Consider the following 24,325-nt stretch of genomic DNA (forward strand, 5'->3'; position numbering starts at 1 on the left):
TATGAGTAAGATCTTATTCTTCCCTTAAAAAAAATACTCCAGGCTTCCCTGGTGGCGCAGTGGTTGAGAGTCCGCCTGCCGATGCAGGGGACACGGGTTCGTGCCCCGGTCCGGGAAGATCCCACATGCCGCGGAGCGGCTGGGCCCGTGAGCCATGGCCGCTGAGCCTGCGCGTCTGGAGCCTGTGCTCCGCAACGGGAGAGGCCACAACAGTGAAAGGCCCGCGTACCGCAAAAAACAAACAAACAAAAAAACTTCCATGTACCTGAGATCTGTTCAATATAAAGGCCTAGAAAACAGTGGAAACTCAGTAACAATGTGCACTCCTAGCCCCCAGATGGTGGTCTTTAAACACCATTCCCCACTGTAAGAGTCCAGAGGTCCCTGGAGAAATGCCTGGTTCCACGTCTGTGATGAGAAATGTACTTGGTAGGTCTAGAACATCTTGTGCTGGAAAGCAAGGGACATATCAAAGACTAATTAGTGATTTCAGAAGAACCTAGGAACCCACCTGCGGGGTTCCCATTGGCCAGAGATGGGATAAGTGACTGCAGATGAATATGAAAACTTCCCATGAGTTTTAATGATATTAAACCAGGAAAAGGACTGTCACGCCACTCCTGCCTTCAGGCTGTTTTGAATGATGATGGGGAATATGCATTGTTTATGTAAATTATTCAGAGTTAGAGTTCTTGGGCGTTCTCCCCATCCCCTCCCCTCTACAGCAGGCTTGGGGTCTGACCTCAGATTGACTTTTACTGGGACAGGAAATACATTGCTTTGCACTCTTTTCATCCCTAATTGCCAACATCGTGTCCTTGGCAGAGCTGAAATCTGCCTCTGAGATTCCAAAGACCTGGATTCTGGTCCAGCTGTTGTGCTGCTCCCTCCACAGCCTCAGTGTCTCTGAACCTGGCTGAGCCTCAGACATCTCATCTCTAACGTAAGAATGAGGATGATCACCTGTGCCCTGCAGCCCTTCCAACCCATGAGCACCCACCTCTAAGACACCTTCTGCCTCACGGATGCCGTGAATTTGCAGTGTTTCCCCCATTGTTACATTCTTAAATAGGCACTTTATGAAATCTCCGTGGAGGTTGGAATCGTTTCAGCTGTACCTAGAAAAAGAAATATTGCCGGCTCATTACCACAGATTGGGTGGGGAAGTAATATCCTTTGTCTTTCTGTTTCTTTCAGCCATGGAATTCCATGAACACTTGCACAGCATAGGCACCAAGGAAGGTCTGAAGGAACGCAAACTGCAGAAAGCTGTGGAGAGCTTTACCTGGAATATTACCATCTTAAAGGTATTTTCCGAGTTGTTTCTGATGCTAGTGATGTTGCATCCTTGTTCAGCATGTTTCTTCCTGTTAGTGTACCATTTCCTGCACTGTACATTACCAGCCGCTTGAAGCTATGGCATGGTCACAAAAATCGAATGAGAACTCTGCTCTCTGGAGTGTCTGCTGCGGGCACAGTAGCTGGGCAGTGCAGCTCCGAGGGAGAACGGGGGACTCGAGCAGTTGGCACCTTGTGATTCTGCCAAGAAGGGAAAGGATCTGCATTTCGTCCTTAAAGCATCGTAAAGTTCATAAATGCCAGTTGCTACATGTGAAACAGAAAGCATTGATTACAGAGGAATGACTGGGAATTTGAAGATTCTAGTTCTTCAGATTTCCTTCAATGCTTTAAAGTATAATCACAGCCTTAATGTCAATATGATACCAGGGAAGAAGTAGGAAAGAATTGTGGGGGGCATAATCAAAAGAAATATGTAAAGGAATTGCTATTTGAAAAAAATTTCCCTTCAAGGGAGAAACCATCTATATCTGTTTGTTTATCTGCTTCCTTCTTTCTTTCTTTTCCTTTCTTTCTGTCTGTCTCTCTCTCCCTCCCTCCCTCCTTCCCTCCTTTCCTTCCATCTACCTATCTCAGCATGACCATTTTAAAAAATTAACTTTTATTAGTTTTATTATAAAAGTAATAGTTTTTCGTTATAGAAAATGTCAAAATAGCATAACCAAAGGTAAACATAGTCCCACCGTCCAGGGTCTTTTGCTGTACATTCTCCCAGTCTTTTTCTCTATGGTATATATCATATGACATGATTTTAAAACTAACGTTATGTATGTGCCTTGGAACTTTTTTTGCATTTTGTCTCTCTGATCTTTTCTTTATCTCAGTGTTTGGGACCTTGAATAATAATAACACAGAAACATTATTTCACTCTGGGCCTTGGACAGCTCAATGTAAAATTACTCTCCGGTTCACCCTCCAAACTTTCTTCTCAGTTGAATTCAAAAGACATTATCACAGCTGCCTCTTTTAATTTCTCTGTTCCCCTTCAAGTTAAAAGATCCATCCTGCATCCCTAATTTTCAAAGTAACATATACTCATGTAAAAAACATTTGGGAAATACATACGTGTAGATGATAATAAACTACAATTTAGACAAGAAAAAAAAAAGATCCCTCCTGCAGCTGACAACAGTTTTCTGATTTAATTTAATGAAAAGTCACCCTTTCAAAGCTAGCCAACTTGCACTTTCTCATCTTAAACCCTTACTAATTTTTATAATAAGTCATTTTCTAAACTTCTTCCAATACTTCCCTTCCTACACATGTACTTTTTTGCCTCTCTGGATCTTCTGCTTAGTATTTAACTCTGATCATTTGCAGTTCAGTAAGCAGCAGATAGGACAATTTACAATGAAGAGGAATTCGGCTTTACAACTTGCTGACTCACTCCCAGCCAGAGATGGGGTTGTACACTACCGATTTCCTGCAAACCTCAGGAAAAAATTGCATCGTAGTCTATAGCCCTGTGATAGGAACAAATGCTCGTTTGGCTTTTATTTTATTATAGGCAAAACAGACTTAGGGAGCAAACTTTTCATCGGTCAGCTATCCTTGCTACTCCATTCTGGTCCAGGAACCAGCAGCCTGGGCCTCACCTGGGAGCTTGTTCACAATGCAGACTCCCGGGCCCTGCCCCAGGCCTGCTGAGTCAGAATCTGCCTTTTTACAAGATCCCAGGGGATTCTTATGCACGTTACAGTTTGAGAAGTACTGGGCTAAGAACCCCTGAAAATGGGAGGCTGGCGCACATATTCATGAAAAACAGCTGACATAAAGTAACGGCTCAGGTTTTAGAAACATGAAATTGAACCAAACAGCTACACTGAGGAAACTATTTTCTTTTGAATTATGTCCAGGAGATAGAATTAGCACCTCAGACTTACGTACATATGGAAACAAACGTATAGAACAGGGTAATAGATCTTTTTTTTTTTTTTTTAATTAATTTATTTATTTATAGCTGTGTTGGCTCTTCGTTTCTGTGCGAGGCTTTCTCCAGTTGCGGCAAGTGGGGGCCACTCCTCATCGCGGTGCGCAGGCCTTTCACTATCGCGGCCTCTCTTGTTGCGGAGCACAGGCTCCAGACGCGCAGGCTCAGTAATTATGGCTCACAGGGCTAGTTGCTCCACGGCATGTGGGATCCTCCCAGACCAGGGCTCGAACCCGTGTCCCCTGCACTGGCAGGCAGACTCTCAACCACTGCGCCACCAGGGAAGCCCATAGATCTTTTTAAAATTCCCAGGGTAGTATTTGCTGTAGCTGATGTTTGAGTATGGTAGAACCCAAGCGCTGAGTGGGGAAGAGTTGGAGAGGTCTGTATGTCTTTTCTGTACAATAGGAGGGCTTTTTTCATTGCTGCATATTTCTCAGGTTTAAACTTTCTTTAGAAGAATCAGTGCCGGTGGAGTTTTAGACATGAGTTTGGGTCTGAGTTGAGCTCCCAGCCTTTTCCTGGCAGGAGGGGATGGGTCCCTTGAGTTCCCCTCACCACCTGTTCTTTGCACAGAGCTTGGAGGGAGTCCAGCCCTCCAGGGCCCTGTGTGGTATGTAGTTGGCAGCGGGTGCCCTCATGGGGGCACAGAGGCTTGGGGAAGGTTCCAGACTTTCCCTCCAGACGTGCTGAGGGAGCCCCGGAGCTGTGAGGCCAGGTGTAAGAATTACCCGGGTACTTAAGACACAGTCTCCTAAGCCCCACCACAGACCTCCTGGGTCAGCATCTCAGGGGTGGACGCAGGAATCTGGCTGTGTGACACGTTCCTCAGGGGATTCGCAGGCACCCTAAAAAATTGAGTGCCACCACTCTAGAGTGAAATCAGAAGTGTCTTTCCTTCTGAATCATCCCACTCATGTGAACAACAAGGGAGTCAGGGTGGCCAATCATCGCAGGATGGACTTGCAGTGTGAGAGCCGGGGTGATGGGTCACCCCCAGAGCAGGCGCCTGGCCACAAACTCCTTTCGTCCAAGGATGTCCAGCCCAGTTTTCATGAGTCCTTGCTAGCTTTGTTTAGTTTTTTAAACAACTTTAAGCAGTTGCTTTAAAATACAGAAATGAACGAAGGAGAAATGTCACCTCTGATTCCATATCCAGAATGACCCGCTGTTAACGTCTTGGCATATTTACTTCCAGTCATTTTTTTCTTTGAATAAAAATCATTCATTTGTTTTTGTAAATATGTCTTCCTTTTAAAGAACTTTTTTAATGTATAAAAGATAAGTTTTAAAATGACCTCAGATCCTCCCTCTGAGAAATAATTATTATTAAATGTAAGTGACCTTATTCCAGGAACCTTTTTATATGCATATGGACGGATGGATGGAGACACATGTTTTTGATCCTGAGTCATACTTTTTTCCCGTTTTTCACATCTTTGATATTGGTGTGTATCTTATAATGCATGGCATCTTTGCATTGTAGCCTAGTTAAATTGGAGTGATTTTCTTCCTTAGTGGTGTATAAACTAGTGGTATGTATGTCTCATAAGTACTAGTGTCTCAGTTATTATGAAATAAGGTATATCAATAGATAGAATCCTACTATAATTTCTCTATTTAATTTTTTTAAGTACTAAGTTTCACTTCACTTAATTTAACAGGAAAAAAGCAAACCATAAAGAAACTAAATGAATCGCTGAACAATTTTTACCCTAGAGGTTTTTCTTTCCTATAAAATCCCTCTGAGGTTAAGAAAAGAGACTATGAAAAATGTTAATGGGAGTCATTTTGTTGGGTTTTTGAAAGCTATACATTTCAGTTATAAGCTTTGTTGGTTGCCCTTCTGCTACGAAAGATGAGTTAGCGCTTTTTAATATTTCTGGGTGGGGAGTTAGGCATATTGTTATTTTTCCATTATCCAGATTTAAACATCACCAGTTAGCTCCAGATGGCAGTTCCCATGTTGCTTGCTCTAAGCTCAATATTTAAACTGGTTCGCTCTCACCACCAGTCCAAGAAATCGCCCATGCTTTTCTGTAGCCTGAGGGAATGGCGGAGAAGAGAGAAATCTCAGCTGGGGTCATAGACAGCCTTTGTTTGGATACTTGGACCCAGCTTTCTCAGAGTTTGTAAATGTCCTGTTCTAGGGTTTCTGCTGCATAACTGGGGAGAGGGTGTAATTCATTCCCGCAGGCTTCTGGTTGCTTCTTTAATTCAGAAGCCAGCCCTCAAGACCTCACACTCATTAGGTAGCACCATTCTCTCTTTTTTGATGAGCATTATTGAGGTATAATTTACATAAAATAAAATTCACCAATTTTAACTGCGCAGTTCAATGAATTTGGACAAATGCATATAATCATGCAACCTACCACAGTGATGATAGAGCATCATCCCTAGAAGTTCCCTTGTGCCCCTTTGTAGTCAACTCCCCCACCTTGCTGATCGCTGGTCTGATCGCCATCTCTAGTTTCACCCATTCCAGAATGTCACATAAATGGAATCGTGTGGTAATAAACTTTGTGCCTGGCTTCTTGCATTTAGGATAATGCTTTTGAGATTCATCCAAGTTGATGTATGTTTCAGTAAGCTATTCCTTTTAATTGATGAATAGTATTCTATCCTATGGGTGTACCACACTTTGTATGTTCACTAGTTGATGGACATTTGGGTTGCTTCCAGGTTTTACCTATTAAGAATACAGCTGCAATGAACATTCACATTCAAGTCTTTGTGTGAACATATGTTTTTATTTTTCTTGGGTGAATACCTGTGAGTGGAATTGCTCATATGGTAAGTGTATGTCGGACTCTATAAGAAATTGCCAACTGCTTTACAAACTGCTTTATGAACTGTTCCATTGTGAACTCCCCCCAGCAGTGTTATGAGAGTTCCAGTTACCCCACACCCTTGTCAACGTTTGTTATTATCAGTTTAGCAAGTCTAGTAAGTGTATAGAGTTTGAGCATCTTTTTGTTGGGGTCTTTGTTTTTTTTAGATTTTTTTTTAAAAGATCATGATGGGCCTTAGTGTGGCTTTCTTTGTTTCTTCTGCTTAGAGTTCTTTGAGGTTTTTCTATATATGGATTTACAGTTTTCATCAAACTTGGAAATTTTTCAGCCATAGTTTCTTTCAATTTTTTCTGTTTTACCCTTTCTCCCCTCTCCTTCTGTGACTCCATTTGTACATATGTACTGCTTGATACTATCCCATAAGTCACAGATGCACTGTTCATTTGTTTAGCCCTTTTTGCTGTTTTTTTTTTTTTTAATAGTTTCTAGTGCTGCAAGCAATGCTAGTCTTCAAGTCTTCTAGTCTTCAAACAATACTGCTGTATGTTCTACAGCGTCTAATCTGCCATTAATCCTGTCCGGTGGGGTTTTTATTTGGAATTTCCTGCTTCTCTTCTTTGTGCTCATGATATCCTCTCCCTCCCTTTGTGCTCATGATACAATATCCTATTGTATATTTACAGCTGTTGTAGCCCTCCCTCCCTCTCCACCACTACCCTTGCAGCCGCTTTGCCTCCCTGAGCTCCAAAGAGGGGCTGCTGGGCTCTGTTTGGGAAGCTCTCCAGGCAATGAGCTGGACCTTGTGTCCATACCCCTTCTCCCAGGGCTCCCTGTCTTGCACTATCTGAAAATCATTGCTTTATATATTGTGTCCAGATTTCTAGTTGTGTGTCAGCCCCATTCCTAACTTTTCCATCTCACCTCTTTCTTCCCACCCCCTGTCCCATCATCTCTTCTTCTCCATCAAACAGAAGTAAAAGGAGAAAGACACTCAGTTTATATCTCTCCAGGTTGGTGGGCTATTAGAATTTTCAGAACCTAAATGGGAAAATAATTTGAAAAAGAATAGATATATGTATATGTATAACTGAATCACTTTGCTGTACACGTGAAACTAACAGCATTGTAAATCAACTGTACTTCAATATAAAATTTAAAAAAAATCATTGCAGAACGTCCTTCCCATATTCCTGATGAAATGAGCAAAAAGAGTAAAACTGTCAAACATACACACACACACACACACACACACACACACACACACACACACACACACAAATACACAAACACAAGCAGCCACCCCGCAAAGAAAAGGATATAACATAGTTTAATAAACTTCTAAAACTCACAGAATTCATACTGGCAATTCATAAAAATCCTGAACATTGGGGTACATGTGTCCTCTTGAACCATGATTTTCTCCAGATATATACCCAGGAGTGGGATTGCTTAATCATATGGTAGCTCTGTTTTTAGTTTCTTAAGGAACCTCCATACTCTTCTCCAGAGTGACTGTGCCAATTTATAGTCCCACCAACCCTGTAGGAGGGTTCCCTTTTCTCCACATCCTCTACAACATTTATTGTTTATAGACTTTTTAAAAATAAATTTATTTTATTTACTTATTTTTGGCTGAGTTGGGCCTTTGTTGCTGCACACGGGCTTTCTCTAGTTGTGAGCAGGGGCCACTCTTCGTTGTGGTGCGTGGGCTTCTCATTGCGGTGGCTTCTCGTGTTGCGGAGCACAGGCTCTAGGTGCATGGGCTTCAGTAGTTTTGGCACGTGGGCTCAGTAGTTGTGGCTCATGGGCTCTAGTATGCAGGCTCAGTAGTTGTGGCACATGGGCTTAGTTGCTCCGTGGCATGTGGGATCTTCCCGGAGCAGGGCTCGAACCCATGTCCCCTACATTGGCAGGTGGATTCTTAACCAGTGCGCCACCAGGGAGGTTCCCTCTTTGTAGACTTTTTGATGATAGCCATTCTGACTGGTGTGAGGTGATACCTCATTGTAGTTTTGATTTGCATTTCTCTAAAAATTAAAAATGTTGAGCATCTTTTCATGTGCCTCTTGGCCACCTCTATGTCTTCTTTGGAGAAATGTCTATTTAGGTCTTCTGCCCATTTTTTGATTGGGTTACTTTTTTGTTTGTTTGTTTTTTGATATTGAGCTGCATGAGCTGCTTGTAAATTTTGGAAATTAAGCCCTTGTCAGTTGCATTGTTTGCAAATATTTTCTCCCATTCCATAGTTGTCTTTTGGGGTTCTTTTTCATTTTCTTTGCTGTGCAAAACCTTTTGAGTTTAATCAGTTCCCATTTGTTTATTTTTCTTTTTATTTCCATTACTCTAGAAGACAGATCGAAAAAGATATTGCTGCAGTTTATGTCCAAGAGTGTTGTGCCTATGTTTTTCTCTAAGAGTTTTACAGTATCTGGTCTTACATTTAGGTCATTAACCCATTTTGAGTTTATTTTTGTGTATAGTGTTAAAGAATATTCTAATTTCATTCTTTCACATGTAGCTGTCCAGTTTTCTCAGCACCATGTATTGAAGAGACTCTCTTTTCTCCACTGTATATGCTTGCCTCCTTTATCATAGATTAGGTGACCATAAGTGCATAGGTTTATCTGTGGACTTTCTGTCCTGTTCCATTGATCTGTATTTCTGTTGTTGTGCCAGTACCATACTGTTTTGATCACTGGAGCTTTGCAGTATAGTCTGATGTCAGGGAGCCTGATACTGCCAGCTCCGTTTTTCTTTCTCAAAACTGCTTTGGCTATTCGGGATCTTTTGTGTCTCCATACAAATTAAAAAAATTTTTTATTGTTCTAGTTCTGTGAAAAATGCCATTGGTAATTTGACAGGGATTGCATTGAATCTGTAGATTGCTTTGGGTAGTATAGTCATTTTGACAATATTGATTCTTCCAATCCAAGAACATGGTATATCTTTCCATCTGGTTGTGTCATCTTCGATTTCTTTCATCAGTGTCTTATAGTTTTCAGAGTACAGGTCTTTTGCCTCCTTAGATAGGTTTATTCCTAGGTATTTTATTCTTTTTGATGTGACAGCAAATGGGATCGTTTCCTTAAGTTCTCTTTCTGATCTTTTGTTGTTAGTGTAGAGAAATGCAATAGATTTCTGTGTATTAATTTTGTATCCTGCAACTTTACCAAATTCATTGATGACCTCTGGTAGTTTTCTGGTAGCATCTTTAGGATTTTCTATGTACAGTATCATGTCATCTGCAAATAGTGACAGTTTAACTTCTTTTCCATTTTGGATTCCTTTTACTTCTTTTTCTTCTCTGCTTGCTGTGGCTAGAACTTCCAAAACTATGTTGAATAAAAGTGGTGAGAGTGGACATCCTTGACTTGTTCCTGATCTTAGAGGAAATGTATCCAGGTTTTCACCATTAAGTATGATGTTAGCTGTAGGTTTGTCATATATGGCCTTAATCATGTTGAGGTAGGTTCTCTCTGTGCCCACTTTCTGGAGAGTTTTTATCATAAATGGGTATTGAATTTTGTCAAAAGCTTTTTCTGCATCTATTGAGATGATCGTATGGTTTTTATTCTTCAATTTGTTAATGTGGTGTATCACATTGATTGATTTGTGGATATTGAAGAATCCTCGCATCTTGGGATAAATCCCACTTGATCATGGTGTATGACTCTTTTAGTGTATTGTTGGATTCGGTTTGCTAGTATTTTGTTGAGGATTTTTGTGTCCATGTTCTTCAGTGATACTGGCCTGTAATTTATTTTTTTGTGTGGTATCTTTGTCTGGTTTTGGAATCAGTGTGATGGTGGCCTATAGCATGAGCTTGGGAGTGTTCCTTCCTCTGCAATTTTTTGGAATAGTTTGAAAGGATAGGTGTTAACTCTTCTCTAAATGTTTGATAGAATTCACCTGTGAAGCCATCTGGTCCTGGACGTTTGTTTGTTGGGAGTTTTTAAAATCACAGTTTCAATTTCAGGGCTTGTGATTGGTCTGCTCTATTTTCTATTTCTTCCTGGTTCAGTCTTGGAAGATTGTACCTTGCTAATAATAAGCATTTGTCCATTTCTTCGTGGTTGTCATATAGTTGTGTGTAGTAGTCTCTTATGATCCTTCGTATTTCTGTGGTGTCAGTTGTAACTTCTTTTTCACTCCTAATTTTATTGATTTGAGTCCTCCTGCTTTTTTTTCTTCATGAATCTGGCTAAAGGTTTGTCAGTTTTGTTTATCTTTTTAAAGAATCGGCTTTTAGTTTCATTGACCTTATCTGTCGATTTCTTCATCTCTATTTCATTCATTTCTGCTCTGATCTTTATGGTTTCTTTCCTTCTGCTAACTTTGGGTTTTGTTTGTTCTTCTTTCTCTAGCTGCATTAGTTGTAAAGTTAGGTTGTTTATTTGAGATTATTATGTTTCCTGAAGTAAGATTGTATGGCTATAAAGTTCCCTCTTAGGGCTTCCCTAGTGGCTCAGTGGTTGAGAGTCTGCCTGCCGATGCAAGGGACACAGGTTCATGCCCTGGTCCGGGAGGATCCCACATGCCGCGGAGCGGCTAGGCCCGTGAGCCATGGCCGTTGAGCCTGCACGTCCGGAGCCTGTGCTCTGCAATGGGAGAGGCCACAACAGTGAGAGGCCCGCGTACCGCAAAACAAACAAACAAACAAAAATACGTCTAAAGTTCCCTCTTAGAACTGATTTTGCTGCGTCCCATAGGTTTTGGATCATCATGCTTTCGTTTTCGTTTATCTCTAGGTATTTTTTAATTTCCTCTGATTTCTTCAGTGATCCACTGGTTGTTTAGTATTGATAGCATATTGTTTAGCCTCTATGTGTTTGTGTTTTTAACAGGCGTTTTCTTGTAGTTGATTTCTAATCTCGTAGTGTTGTGGTTGGAAAAGATGCTTGATATGATTTCAATTTTTAAAGTTTACTGAGGCTTGCTTTGTGGCCCAGCATGTGATCAGTCCTGGAGAATGTACCATGTGTACTTGAAAGGAATATATACTCTGTTACTTTTGGATAATGCACTAAAAATAGCAATTAAGTCCATCTGGTCTAATGTGTCATTTAAGACTTGTGTTTCCTTATTGATTTTCTGTCTGATGATCTGTCCACTGATGAAAGTGGGTTGTTAAAGTCCCCTACTGTTATTGTGTTACTGTTAATTTCTCCTTTTATGGCTGTTAGCATTTGCCTTATATGTTGAGGTGCTTCTGTGTTGGGTGCATATATATTTACAATTCTTCCATATTCTTGTTGGATTGATCCCTTCATCATTATGCAGTGTCCTCCATTGTCTCTTGTAACAGTCTTTATTTTAAAGTCTATTTTTGTCTGATATGAATATTGCTACTGCAGCTTTCTTTTGATTTCCATTTGCATGGAATTCCTTTTCTGATCACCTCACTTTCAGTCTGTATGTGTCCCTAGGTCTGATGTGGGTCTCTTGTAGACAGTATATATACGGGTCTTGTTTTTGTATCCATTCAGCAAGTCTGTGTCTTTTGGTTGGAGCATTTAATCCATTTACATTTAAGGTAATTATTGATATGTATGTTCTTATCATCATTTTGTTAATTCTTTTGGATTTGTTTTTGTAGGTCTTTTTTCTGCCTGTCCTCTTTTGTTCTCTTCTCTTGTGATTTGATGACTAATTTTAGTGTTGTGTTCGGATTCCTTTTTCTTTTTTGTGTATCTATTGTAGATTTTCGGTTTGCAGTTCCCATGAGGTTTTGATATAGCAGTCTATATATAAACAAGACTGTTTTAAGTTGCTGGTCTTTTAATTTCAAATGCATTTCCAGTATCCTGCATTTGTACTCTCCTCTTCTCACAGTTGCTGGTTTTGATATTTGTGTGTGGATGATTTCCTACCTTTACTGTATGTTTGCCTTTACTGGTGAGCTTTTCTATAAATAATTTTCTTGTTTCTAGTTATGGGCTTTTCTTTTCTACCTAGAGACGTTCCTGTAGCATTTTTTGCAAATGTGGTCTGGTGGTGCTGAATTCTCTTAGCTTTTGCTTGTCTGTAAAGATTTTGATTTCTCCATTGAATCTGAATGAGAGCCTTGCTGGGTAGAGTTTTCTTGGTTGTAGGTTCTTACCGTTCATCACTTTAAATATATTGTGCCACTCCCTTCTGGCCTGCAGAGTTTCTGCTGAAAAATCAGCTGATAACCTTATGGGAATTCCCTTGTTGCTTTTAGTCAGTTTGATTACTATGTGTCTTGGCATGTTCCTCCTTGAGTTTATCCTGCCTGGGATTTTCTGCACTTCCTGGACTTGGATGTCTGTTTCCTTTCCCATGTTAGGGAAGTTTTCAGCTGTTATCTCTTCAGATATTTTCTCAGGTTCTTTCTCTCTCTTCTTCTGGGATCCCCATAATGTGAATGTTGTCATAAAGTTCTCTTAGACTGTCCTCATTTCTTTTCATTGATTTTTCTTTATTCGGTTCCATAGCAGTGATTACCATTCTGTCTTCCAGCTCAGTTATCCATTCTTCTGCCTCAGTTATTCTGTTATTGATTCCTTCTATTTTTCATTTCAGTTATTGTATTGTTCATCTGTTTGTTCTTTAAATCTTCTAGCTCTTTGTTAAACATTTCTTGTATCTTCTTGATCCTCGCCTCTTTTCTTTTTCTGAGATCTTGGATCATCTTTACTATCATTACTCTGAACTCTTTTTTGGGTAGGTTACCTATCTCCACTTGACTTAGTTGTTCTTCTGGGGTTTTAATCTTGTTCCTTCATCTGGGACATATTCCTCTGCTGTCTCATTTTATCTAACTTTCTGTGATTGCGGTTTCCATTCTGCAAGCTGCAGGGTTGTAGTTCTTGCTTCTGCTGTCTGCCCACTGGTGGATGAAGCTGTTCTAAGAGGCTTGTGCAGGCTTCCTGGTGGGAGGGGCTGGTTCCTGCCCACTGGTGGGTGGAGCTGGGTATTGCCCTTCTGGTGAGCAGGGCTGTGTCAAGGGGTGTGTTTAGCGGGCAGCTGTGGGTTTGGGAAGACTTTAGGCAGCCTGTCTGCTGATGGGTAGGGCTGTGTTCCCGCCCTGTTGTTTGGCCTGAGGTGTCCCAGCACTGGAGCCTACAGGCTGTTGGGTGGAGCCAGGTCTTGGTGAGAAAATGGCTCACAGCATTGAGTACTCCCCAGAAGTACCACCATCAGTATCTTTTTCCCTGCAGTGAGCCACAGCCACCTCCTGACCTGAGCAGGAGATCCTCCAATACCAGCACGTAGGTCTGGTCCAAGCTCCCATGAGAACACTGCTTTTTCCTCTGAGTCCTGGTGCACACGAGACCTTGTGTGCACCCTCCAAGAGTGGAGTCTCTGTTTCTCCCAGTCCTGTGGAGCTCCTGCGATCAAACCCTGCTGGCCTTCAAAGCCAGATGCTCTGGTAGATCCTCGTCCTGATGCCAGACCCCCAGGCTGGGGAGCCTAACGTGGGGCTCAGATCTTTCACTCCTGTGAGAGAACCTCTGTGATATAATTATTTTCCAGTTTGTGGGTCGCCCACCTGGCAGGTATGTAAGATGATTTTATTGTGGTTGTGCCCCTCCTACCATCTCATTGTGGTTTCTTCTTTGCTTTGGGGAAGTGAACCCACCTCTTAGTGGACACTGCAGCATGCCTGGATGGGGGCAGAAGGCATTGTGGTGGCCATATTTGCAGTGGCAGAATCTGTGAATGAAGCCGTTTCCCTTAAATGGGTGTGGGAGACTTTGTGAGGCTTGTCCTTACAGGATGACAGTGTCATAAGATCCCACTTCTTGTGCTCCCACTAGATTGCCAGCCTCCTCCACCATCATGTAATTGTGTTCTGTCGTACAGTATATAGCATCTTACATCTCTGTGACTTCTACCCACTGATTACACTGATGCCCTCAAAGCAGCACAGACATACCCTAGTCCTTCTCCTTCAGCATCCCTGTGAATACTTGGGCACTGTTGTATCTTCTCTCAAACCCCCGAGATTCAGGGTGAGGTGCCTTCTGGTCCCTTCCTCATTGGGTCCCTTCATTTTCTGAAGGCTCTGGCTTGTCAGTGCCTTGTCAGTACTTGTCAGTGTCATAAGATGGGACAACCAGGATTACCCCCACACTTCAAATGCCTGGCGGGCTAACCCTCCCTGAATGAGACTTGGTGGTCTGATTTTGCCCAAGTCTGAAAACTATCTTACTGTTAATATAGGCCAAAATTATGTTGGATTTTATAGCACCTGTGTCCTATCATGGACTTAAATGAAGCTTATTACAACCCAAGATGAGTTCCAGAACGCTGCCAAGCCAGCGCTCCCTATACTGTGTCACTCCACCCGCAGAGAACAACTAGAGATTAAACCCTGAAAGTAATTAGAGATGTGTTCTCTTTAGGAACATAAGACTTCTGCCAAAAATAAATAATTAAACCGGATAGTTTTTGCACCTGTTAAGGCACTCATCTTTCAAAATTTTATGTATGTAATTGAAAAATAGTTGATTACAATGTTGAGTTAATTCCTGCTGTACGGCAAAGTGATTCAGTTATACATATACATATACACACACACATTCTTTTTTATATTCTTTTCCAATATGGTTTATCACAGGATATTGAATATAATTCTCTGTGCTATACAGTAGGACCTTGTTGTTTACCCATTCTGTATATAATAGTTTGCATCTGCTAATCCCAAACTCCCAATCCCTCCCTCCCCTACCCCCTTCCCCCTTCGCCACCACAAATCTGTTCTCTATGTCTGTGAGTCTGTTTCTGTTTTGTAGATAAGTTCATTTGTGTCCTATTTTAGATTCTACATATAAATGATATCATATGGTGTTTGCCTTTCTCTTTCTGACTTACTTCACCTAGTATGATAATCTCTAAGTCACGCATGAGCTGCAAAATGACATTATTTCATTCTTTTTTATGGCTGCATAGCATAGTACATTTTATATATGTACTACATCTTCTTTATCCATTCATCTGTCGATGGACATTTAGGTTGTTTTCGTGTCTTGGTTATTGTGAATAGTGCTGCTGTGAACATAGGGGTGTATGTATCTTTTTGAATTATAGTTTTGTCCTGATATATGCCCAGGAGCAGGATTGCTGGATCATATGGCAGTTCTATTTTCAATTTTTTGAGGAAACTCCATACTGTTTTCCACAGTAGCTGCACCAACTTACCTTCCCACCAACAGTGTAGGAGGGTTCCCTTTTCTCTACACCCTCTCTAGCATTTGTTATTTGTAGACATTTTAAAGATGGCCATTCTGCCTGGTGTGAGGTGATACCTCCTTGTAGTTTTGATTTGCATTTCTATAGTAATTAGCGATGTTGAGCATCTTTTCTTGTGCCTGTTGGCCCTCTGTATGTCATCTGGAGAAATGTCTATTTAGGTCTTCTGCCCATTTTTTAGTTGGGTTGTTTGTGGGTTTTTTTGTTTTGTTTTTTGCGGTACGCGGGCCTCTCACCGTTGTGGCCTCTCCCATTGCGGAGCAACAGGCTCCAGACGCGCAGGCTCAGCGGCCATGGCTCACGGGCACAGCCGCTCCGTGGCATGTGGGATCTTCCCGGACTGGGGCACAAACCCGTGTCCCCTGCATTGGCAGGCGGACTGTCAACCACTGCGCCACCAGGGAAGCCCTGTTTGTTTTTTTGTTGTTGAGTTGTATGAGCTGTTTGTATATTTTGGAAGTTAAGCCCTTGTCAATTGCATCATTTGCAAATACCTTATCCCAGTCTGTAGCTTGTCTTTTCATGTTGCTTATGGTTTCCTTTTCGGTACAGAAGCTTGTAAGTTTGATTAGTTCCCATTTGTTTATTTTTGCTTTTATTTCTATTACCTTGGGAGACTGCCCTCAGAAAACGTTGGTGTGATTTATGTCAGAGAATGTTTTGCCGATGTTCTTTTGTAAGAGTTTTATGGTGTCATATCTTACATTCAAGTCTTTAAGCCATTTTGAGTTTATTTTTGTGTATGGTGTGAGGATGTGTTTTAATTTCATTGCTTTACATGCAGTGGTTCAACTTTCCCAGCACCACTTGCTGAAAAGACTGTCTGTTCTCCATTGTATATTCTTGCCTCCTTTGTTCAAGATTAATTGACTGTATGTGTGGGGGTTTATTTCTGGGGGTTTGTGTTCTGTTCCATTGATCCAAATGTCTGTTTTTGTGCCATTGCCATGCTTTTTTGATTACTGTAGCTTTGTAGTATTGTCTGAAGTCTGGGAGGGTCACGCCTTCTGCTTTTTCTTTTTCCTCATGATTGCTTTGGCAATTCTGCGTTTTTTATTGTTTCATATAAATTTTAGGCTTATATGTTCTAGTTCTGATAGGGATCACATTAAATCTGTAGATTGCTTTGGATAGTATGGCCATTTAAGCAATATTAATTCTTCTAATCCAAGAGCATGGCTATCTTTCCATTTCTTTGAATCATCTTCAGTTTCCTTTATTAATGATTTATAGTTCTCAGCATATAAGTCTTTCATCTCCTTGGTGAGGTTTATTCCTAAGTATTTTATTTATATCTCTTTTGATGTGTTTTTGAAAGGGATTGTTTACATTCCCTTTCTGATATTTCATTGTTAGTGTAAAGAAATGCAACCGATTTCTGTATGTTATCCTAGTAGTATCCTGCTACTGTATGTTATCCTAGTAGTATCCTGCTACTCTGCTGAATTCTGTATGTTATCCTAGAAGTATCCTGCTACTCTGCTGAATTCGTTTATCAGTTCTAGTAGTTTTTGTGTGGAGTCTTTAGGGTTTTCTATATAGAGTATCATGTCATCTGCATATAATGACAATTTTACCTCTTCCCTTCCAATTTGGATACCTTTTATTTCTGTTTCTTGTCTGATTGCTGTGGCTAGGACTTCCAGTACTATGTTGAATAGAAGTGGTGTTGTTCAATTGAATTGAATCTTGTTCCAGATTTTAGCGGGAAGGCTTTCAGCTTTTCACCATTGAGTATTATACTGGATGTGGGTTTGTCATAAATAGCTTTTATTATGTTGAGCTATGTTCCCTCTACACCCACTTTGGTAAGAGTTTTTGTCATGAATGGATGTTGACTTTTATCAAAAAATTTTTTTTGCATCATTGAGGTGATCATGTGGTTTTTGTCTTTTCTTTTGTTGGTGTGGTGTATCACATTGATTGATTTGTATATGTTGAACCATCCTTGTGAACTCAGGATGAATCCAACTTGGTCATGGTGTATGATCTTTTTTATGTGTTGTTGGATTCAGTTTGCTAATATTTTGTTTGAGAATTTTTGCATCTATATCCTTCAAAGGAATTGGCCTGTAATTTTCTTTTTTTGTGGTGTCCTTCTCTGGTTTTGGTATCAGGATGATGGTGGCTTCATAGAATGTCTTTGGGAGTATTCCTTCCTCTTCAGTCTTTTGGAAGAGTTTGAGGAGAATTGGTATAAGTTCTTCTTTGTATGTTTGGTAGAATTTGCCTGTGAAGCCATCTGGTCCTGGACTTTTGTTTGTAGGAAGTTTTTTAAATTAATGGTTCTATTTCACTTCTAGTGATTGGTCTATTCAAGTTATCAATTTCTTCTTGATCCACTTTTGGTTGGCTGCGTGTTTCTAGAGACTTCTCCATTTCTTCTGGGTTGTTGAATTTGCTAGCATATAATTTTCATAGTATTCTCTTATGGTTTTTTGTATTTCTGCGGTACTGGTTGTTTCTTCTCCTTTTTCAATTCTTATTTTGTTTATTTGGGTCCTCTCTCTTCTCTTCTTGATGAGCCTGGTGAGAGGTTTTTGTTTGTTTGTTTTAATTTATTTATTTTTGGCTGCATTGGGTCTTCATTGCTGCACACAGGCTTTCTCTAGTTGTGGCGAGTGCAGGCTTCTCTTGTTGCGGAGCATGGGCTCAAGGCACGTGGGCTTCAGTAGTTGTGGCACACGGACTCATAGTTGTGGCTCATGGGGTCTAGAGCGCAGGTTCAGTAGTTGTGGTGCACGGACTTAGTTGCTCTGTGGCATGTGAGATTTCCCAGACCAGGGCTCAAACCGGTGTCCCCTGCATTGGCAGGTGGACTCTTAACCAGTGTGCTACCAGGGAAGTCCTGAGAGGTTTGTGGTAAGACAATCTTGTTTTGTTTTTACCTGAGGTGCAGACTTACCTGGAAGACCTGAAGACTAACATTTGTTTCTGAAAATTACTTTTATAGTCTGTGTCACACTCCTTTCCTTTACTGATGCTAATATCCTTTAGTTACTTCTTTTATTATAGGTGATCTATTATGTTGCCTGTTTTCCTAAAAAGCTCTAATTGACTAAGAGCCATTTCTCTATTTAGTGTGTGAAAACTCCTCAGAGTGGCTCAGAAAATCAAACTACAGTAGCGTTTGTCACTAGGCAGACTGTCCTTTCTGACCCATTTAAAACACAGTAAAACCTCAGACATTTGGATCCCACTGATGTGGAATGTGTGATTACTCAGCTAATGTTTAATTATTCAAAGGTGTGCTTGCAAGATTAATGGTGCGAGGAAAGTGCTTACATGGGCACCATTTTTACTAGTGTCTTCAGAAGCCTTCCCGCTCCCCATCCTGGCCCTGCTCATCTCCCATCCCCTCGCTCCCACCCCCTCTCCAGCCCTGGTCCTCTACCTGGAATCTCTTGACCTCCTCCTTTCGTGCTTGGCTGGGCTCACCTCTGCTGTCTGGAGACCCTGCTGGCTGCTCCTGAGACCCTCACCCCACTTCTGTGCAGGCGGGCACCTCTCCCTTCCCAGGTCAGGTCTATAACAGGGAGGGTGGTCACAGTCAGAACTCAGAGGGCTTTGTGACATAGAAGCCAGGCCCCTATGGTGAGGCCCCAAAGGCATCATCTGCAGGAGCTGTGGAGTCACAAGTGGAAAACAGTGTCCTCTGCAGCTCCTAGACCTGCTGGAATCCTCTCCTGCCTTCCACTGAGGCTCAGCTCAGACCCTACACCTTCTCCCTGGGGCTGCCTGGGGGGCCTCACCTTCCATCAGTGTTGAACGAAACGTAAAGTTGTTTCTCAGGAGAAAGGCAGAGGTTAGGAGCTGCATCCCCAGGTCCCCTTGCTGTTCCTCACGCTCTCAGACCCTCTCATGAACCTCTAAGTGCTGAGGTGGGAGTCAAGGGAGGGAGGGCAGCCTTCCTGCCACAGTGATGTGAGTTTGTTTTCAGTTCACATTGACTCCCTTCATACACATGAAGCAACGTGAGGGGGGTGGGCACACAACAGGAAAAATAGTGAAACATTTAAAACAAATCTTTTCCTGTGGAAAAGCTCGTGCCACCATCCCTGTTGCTCTAGCTATAGGTGACGATGATTGGGGGATCTTCTTTGAGTGGAAGGTTTATTGAGACCTCAGTGGGATGAAGGCCTGATGAGCCATGGGTGGGTGGGACTTCCTGACTCTGGTTAATTCATCAGCTACCCCCCAGGACCCCTCGCAGGGCACTGTCAGAGTGTGGTAGGTGGCGGTTTAGAACCACTAGTCGAAATTCCCATTCATTCTGTTGCCCACTCTTTTGTCACTCCACAAAAACTGGAAATCTAGATTTCTGCTCCTGTATTTAATCACAGGAAGAGTGCATTTTCTGCATCAGTGGTGAGGTGCTGAGTGCACTTAAAATGTCATCATTGTTCCATTCTGCTGGCTTTAAAGTGTCACATGTAACATGCAGGGGCTCAGCTCCCTATAGTTTGGGCCCCTGGTTTAGTTTATCCAGAAAGAAAACAAAACACACACAGAAGGTTGTGTGTGTTTAAGTATAATTTGCCACGTAGACTCTGCCTTGGGTGAGGCCGTTGGTCTCGCCAAATTGTATCCTCATCTACACAATGGGGATGGTAATCGCACCCGTCTTGCAGAATTGAGAGACTGTCATGAGAATAAACTTTGTAAAGGGCTTAATTCAGTGTCTGGCACACAGTAGTCACTCAATAAATGGTGACTATTGTTCCCAGCAGGCTTTGCTGGTATACATTCCTACATGCCTAATCTGACATATCATAGGCTCTCTGGTTTCAAATTTTAGACTCTAATCACACTTGCAATCCTTCTGTTTGAATTTGAGTGGTGGCTGTAAGAGTTAGAACATATTAGTTTCCATAGCCCTCTTAAAGGAGGTTTATGCCTTTGGCCTGTGATCCTGAATACTCATGAAATACTGAATTGAAGTGTATTCAGTTTGTATATGAGTCTTGCATCACCCAGAAGAGTGACTAACCACAAAATATTTACTAAAATGTACTCTGTTTGTAACCACATACTATTAATATTCCAGTTAAATAACAGTGAAGAAGCTGTAACTTCCTGTCAACCTGGCTTTTGTTTTCCGGCCATGAGATTGTGTTAAGGTTTTACAAGTTCAATTCTTGGCTTTTGGTTGCAGAAAATGCTCGGGGGAGATGGCAGAGGAACCCTAGACCAGCATGTGTCAACTCAGAGTGGTGCTGAGGGGACCTGCAGCTCGTGGAGACTTGTGGGGTGACGGGAAGATGACTTGATAAACAGCTGGCATATCAAGCTGCTGAGCAAGGCCCAGCATGCAGTGGGTGTGAGGCCCACTGCGGGTGACAGTCTTTCTTGGTCTGGGCCTGGTACCCCTTTTCATTTAGCCCAGAGTCAGTGTCATCTTGTGGGGGAGCAGAGGTGTTAGTGCTAGCAAATGCAAGTTTGTGTGCCCAACGCACAGTGAGGCCAAACAGTACCAAAACATCGGAGTTTGGTGCAGAGAAAGGTTTATTGCAGGTTTATTGCAAGGAGACAGGTGGCTCATACCCCCAAAACCCTGAACTCCCCAAAGGGATTCAGCAAAGCATATTTAAAGGCCAGGTGAGGGAAGGGGGTCATAGGGTACGTGACCAGCTCCTGCACAGTTCTCTGATTGGTTGATGGTGAAGTAACAGGGCAGTGTCACAGGGGTCAACATTGTCAGTTGACATTGTCAGTCCTTAGGCTCCAGGAGGCCTGAGGGCTACCTGTTCATGGTCATCAAGAAGTTAACATCTTCCATCTTCCATTTGGTGTGGGGGGGTGGGGTTTCAAATCTTTGAAACAACTCAGGAAATGTGCACCAGATACTGTTTTCTAGGTACTTCAGAGAGGAGCTAAAGCAGAGGATATGGAGGAAGGGCCTGCCCTGGGAAGACCACATAGGGTCCTGCTCGGTTACAATTCCCCCCTTTTCTTTGATACTTCTCAATCCTGAGGAGAACAGGTGTTGGACAAGAAAAGTAATAAAGTTTCAGTTAAGGAGGTTAATCATAAACTTGACAGAGGAACCCACTGGGTCCTGTCACCAGCAGACACTGCTTTGAGAATCAGTCTGACACAGCTCAGAAAATTCAAGTTCTTGGCAATAAAGGAGTGTGTTCGAACTCACATCCACAATGGCCACCCAATTTTACCTTGGATGTCTGAACCACAGCTATTCCATTTTGACTTTCGAATGCATTTTTCTCCTTAATGGCCAAAGCAGATGTCACTGTTTATGATTTTAGTGCTTTTTTAGACATGAAGAGATGCAAGAACTTGGGTCATAAAATCTTTTCCTGAAAGTATCTATCTGAAGGTCTGTTCTCTCAGCTTTTCTCAGAGCACTAAGTGCGTCATTCCTGATCTCCACTCTGACCTCCTTCCAGGGGGTGTTGAAGGTCAGTGACTGGAGTGGCTTGTGACTTAATCCTTGTAGAGGCAGATGGCAAGTGCCAATTTTTAGTTGGCAGTGCTCCCTCATGGTCATAAATTTGAACATGATTTGGGAAGCATTTCATGATCATTTCATCCCATAATGTTAGGAATACCCGTTAGTAGTTCAGGCGAGGATTTCATTGATAGGCCACTCAATGTGCTATTACTGGACTAGGCCTTATTAACAGTAGTCAGAAGTCTCTGGACCACCTGTTTTACTACTCTGTTATGGTCTAGGAAAAAATTCCTTCTTGTTGCTTCTTCCTATATCTAGAGTTGCACTATTACAGTCATTGATCTTATATAGAACTTTATATCTGGTCAACTGTTTCAAGTCACCTGTCATCATTATTTTATCAGAGGCTCTTGTATTTGGTAATACAAGAAACAACAATTCTGTAAAACAGGCAATATACAAATAATATAGCTAGTACTATTAGCAAGGTCATAAGTTGGCACAAATATCTCCTGGTTTCAGCCAGACTCCAGGAGGGGATGTGTTACTTTCTTCTTTCCTGCAGCCATTCGCAGGTGGACTGGGTCAGGATGTTTCCTGTGAGCTGAACAAAGGTATTTTATTTTATTTATTTATTTATTTTTTGCGGTACGCGGGCCTCTCACTGTCACGGCCTCTCCCATTGTGGAGCACAGGCTCCGGACACGCAGGCTCAGCGGCCATGGCTCACGGGCCCAGCCGCTCCGCGGCACGTGGGATCCTCCCGAACCGGGGCACAAACCCACGTCCCCTGCATCGGCAGGCAGACTCTCAACCACTGCGCCACCAGGGAAGCCCTCAAAGGTATTTTAGTTTAACATTCAAGCATGGAGACAATGTTTCCTGAGATGGACCATTATGTATACTTTAAGCGATAGGCAACATCCCTTTAGTGATTAACTTGTAGCAAAAGCAGTAGAATACAAAGATTAAAGTAAAAGAAATGGATCTAATATGGAGTCAGATTTGTTATTCCCCATTACAATTCCCCACTGTCAGTGTCCATTCCACAATCGTGTGAGAAAGGGGTGACGACCGCTCTGGCTACTTCCTGCTGAACAGGGGCAGTGATGGGTGATTACGGAATGGAATTGATCAGCTTTCAGCAGGGAATATTCCTTAGACTCTTTAGTAAGTAGTATAGTTCTCTTTCCTTTTTTATCTACAATTATTTGAACCTGATGAAACCCTTTATTTAGCCCGTTTGTTGTCTGATTTGTCATTGGACTTGGGCTTTTGTTTCTAGTTCCTATACATAGCTATTCATCTTAACTTTCTGACTGTCATAACTACACTAGATTCCTGTTCACTGTTCACCGTTCAGGTGAACAAGATTAAACAAGTAAGTTGACTCACCTTCTCCAGCTATAATGAAAGTGCAATCTCAGTACTTATCTTTTTGAAGAGCAACCTTAAGTCTTCTAACGGTTTACAGACCCATTGCTCTCTAGGCCTTTCAGGAGTTGGACCATTTTCTGATGACAGTGGTGCTGCTTTAATCCCAGTGTGATGAATTCATGGCTTTACTCTGGCTAACTTGACAGATGAGTTTGTGGTAGGTAATACCACGTGTGGTCCTGTCCACCTTGCAGTCAGCTGATGTGCAGGCACTTTATCTTTCCAGGCTTTAAGGAGGACTTGGTCTCCAGGTAAGAAAGGATGTAAGGCTACTTCAGTTGGATAGGCAGACCTGTGGGAGGCAAACTCATGAGCAGAGGTTAGTATAGTGCCCAAAGTTTTAATGTAATTAGCAACAGCTAGCTCTTTCAGAGCATTTATAGATTCTCCCACCTGGGCAGACACCTGGAATGGCCTACCATACAATATTTCAAAGGGGCTTAATTTAAGTCTCCTTTTGGGAGCCATTCTGATCTGTAGTAGGGCAATTGACAAGGCCTTATCCCAAGTTAAATTAGTCTCTTGACACATTTTAGCAATGCTCCTTCCAGTATGTATAATCTCTGGCTACAGGTCATGGGGCATCTGATATTTATCCAAAGGTAGATGGTTGGGATAAGTTTCAGAAATAAACTTAGAGTGTCCTTCTTAATAATGCAATTAAAGTTTACAATTATGTAGCATGCCAACAAGGAACTGTCTAGGAAGTGAGTCTTAGACAATAAATGCAGACCTCAATTAACAGAATCAGAATTTGATATCCACTGAAATGTAATCTCTTTCTCTCTAAGTATTACGCTCATTTTTCATCAAATACAGCCAAATTAAGGTTATTTTGTTTGCAAAATGAGTCTGGTTAATTGATCATATTGGCTCCTTTCAATTGGCTGTGTGGGAAGTTTTCATAAGGAGTCTCAGACTGAAATTTTAAAAGCCCTCTCAGGGCCAGGAAAGCCATGCCAAGGGCTTTTCATAGATTTTGCCTTACAGATGTAGGTGAATTCCTCACTTTTTGAGGTCCCCAAAGTACCTCGAGATTTTTGCACCTGTTAGGAAGTACCCTTCCTAATTTACCTGATAAAGCTGCTGGGAACCTAAGAGTTTCCAGTATCTGGAGGGATCAGGTAGAGAGAAAAAATAAATGTTTCAATTGTGATTACAAAGGTAAAATCTACC

The 24,325-nt window shown here is 41.8% G+C and overlaps 1 protein-coding gene across 1 annotated transcript in view; it reads left to right on the forward strand.

Moving 5' to 3' along the window:
• PLCL2 (phospholipase C like 2) overlaps positions 1–24,325 on the forward strand; it is a 194,274-nt gene that overhangs the window by 163,201 nt on the left and 6,748 nt on the right. The window contains exon 5 of the mRNA XM_082840367.1: positions 1,198–1,307. Coding sequence (XP_082696493.1) covers positions 1,198–1,307 — 110 coding nt within the window. The remainder of the gene's footprint in view (positions 1–1,197; positions 1,308–24,325) is intronic.

The sequence above is a fragment of the Leucopleurus acutus genome (assembly GCF_964270905.1).
Source record: "Leucopleurus acutus genome assembly, chromosome: 5".
In the NCBI taxonomy this organism is placed as follows: Eukaryota; Metazoa; Chordata; class Mammalia; order Artiodactyla; family Delphinidae; genus Leucopleurus; species Leucopleurus acutus.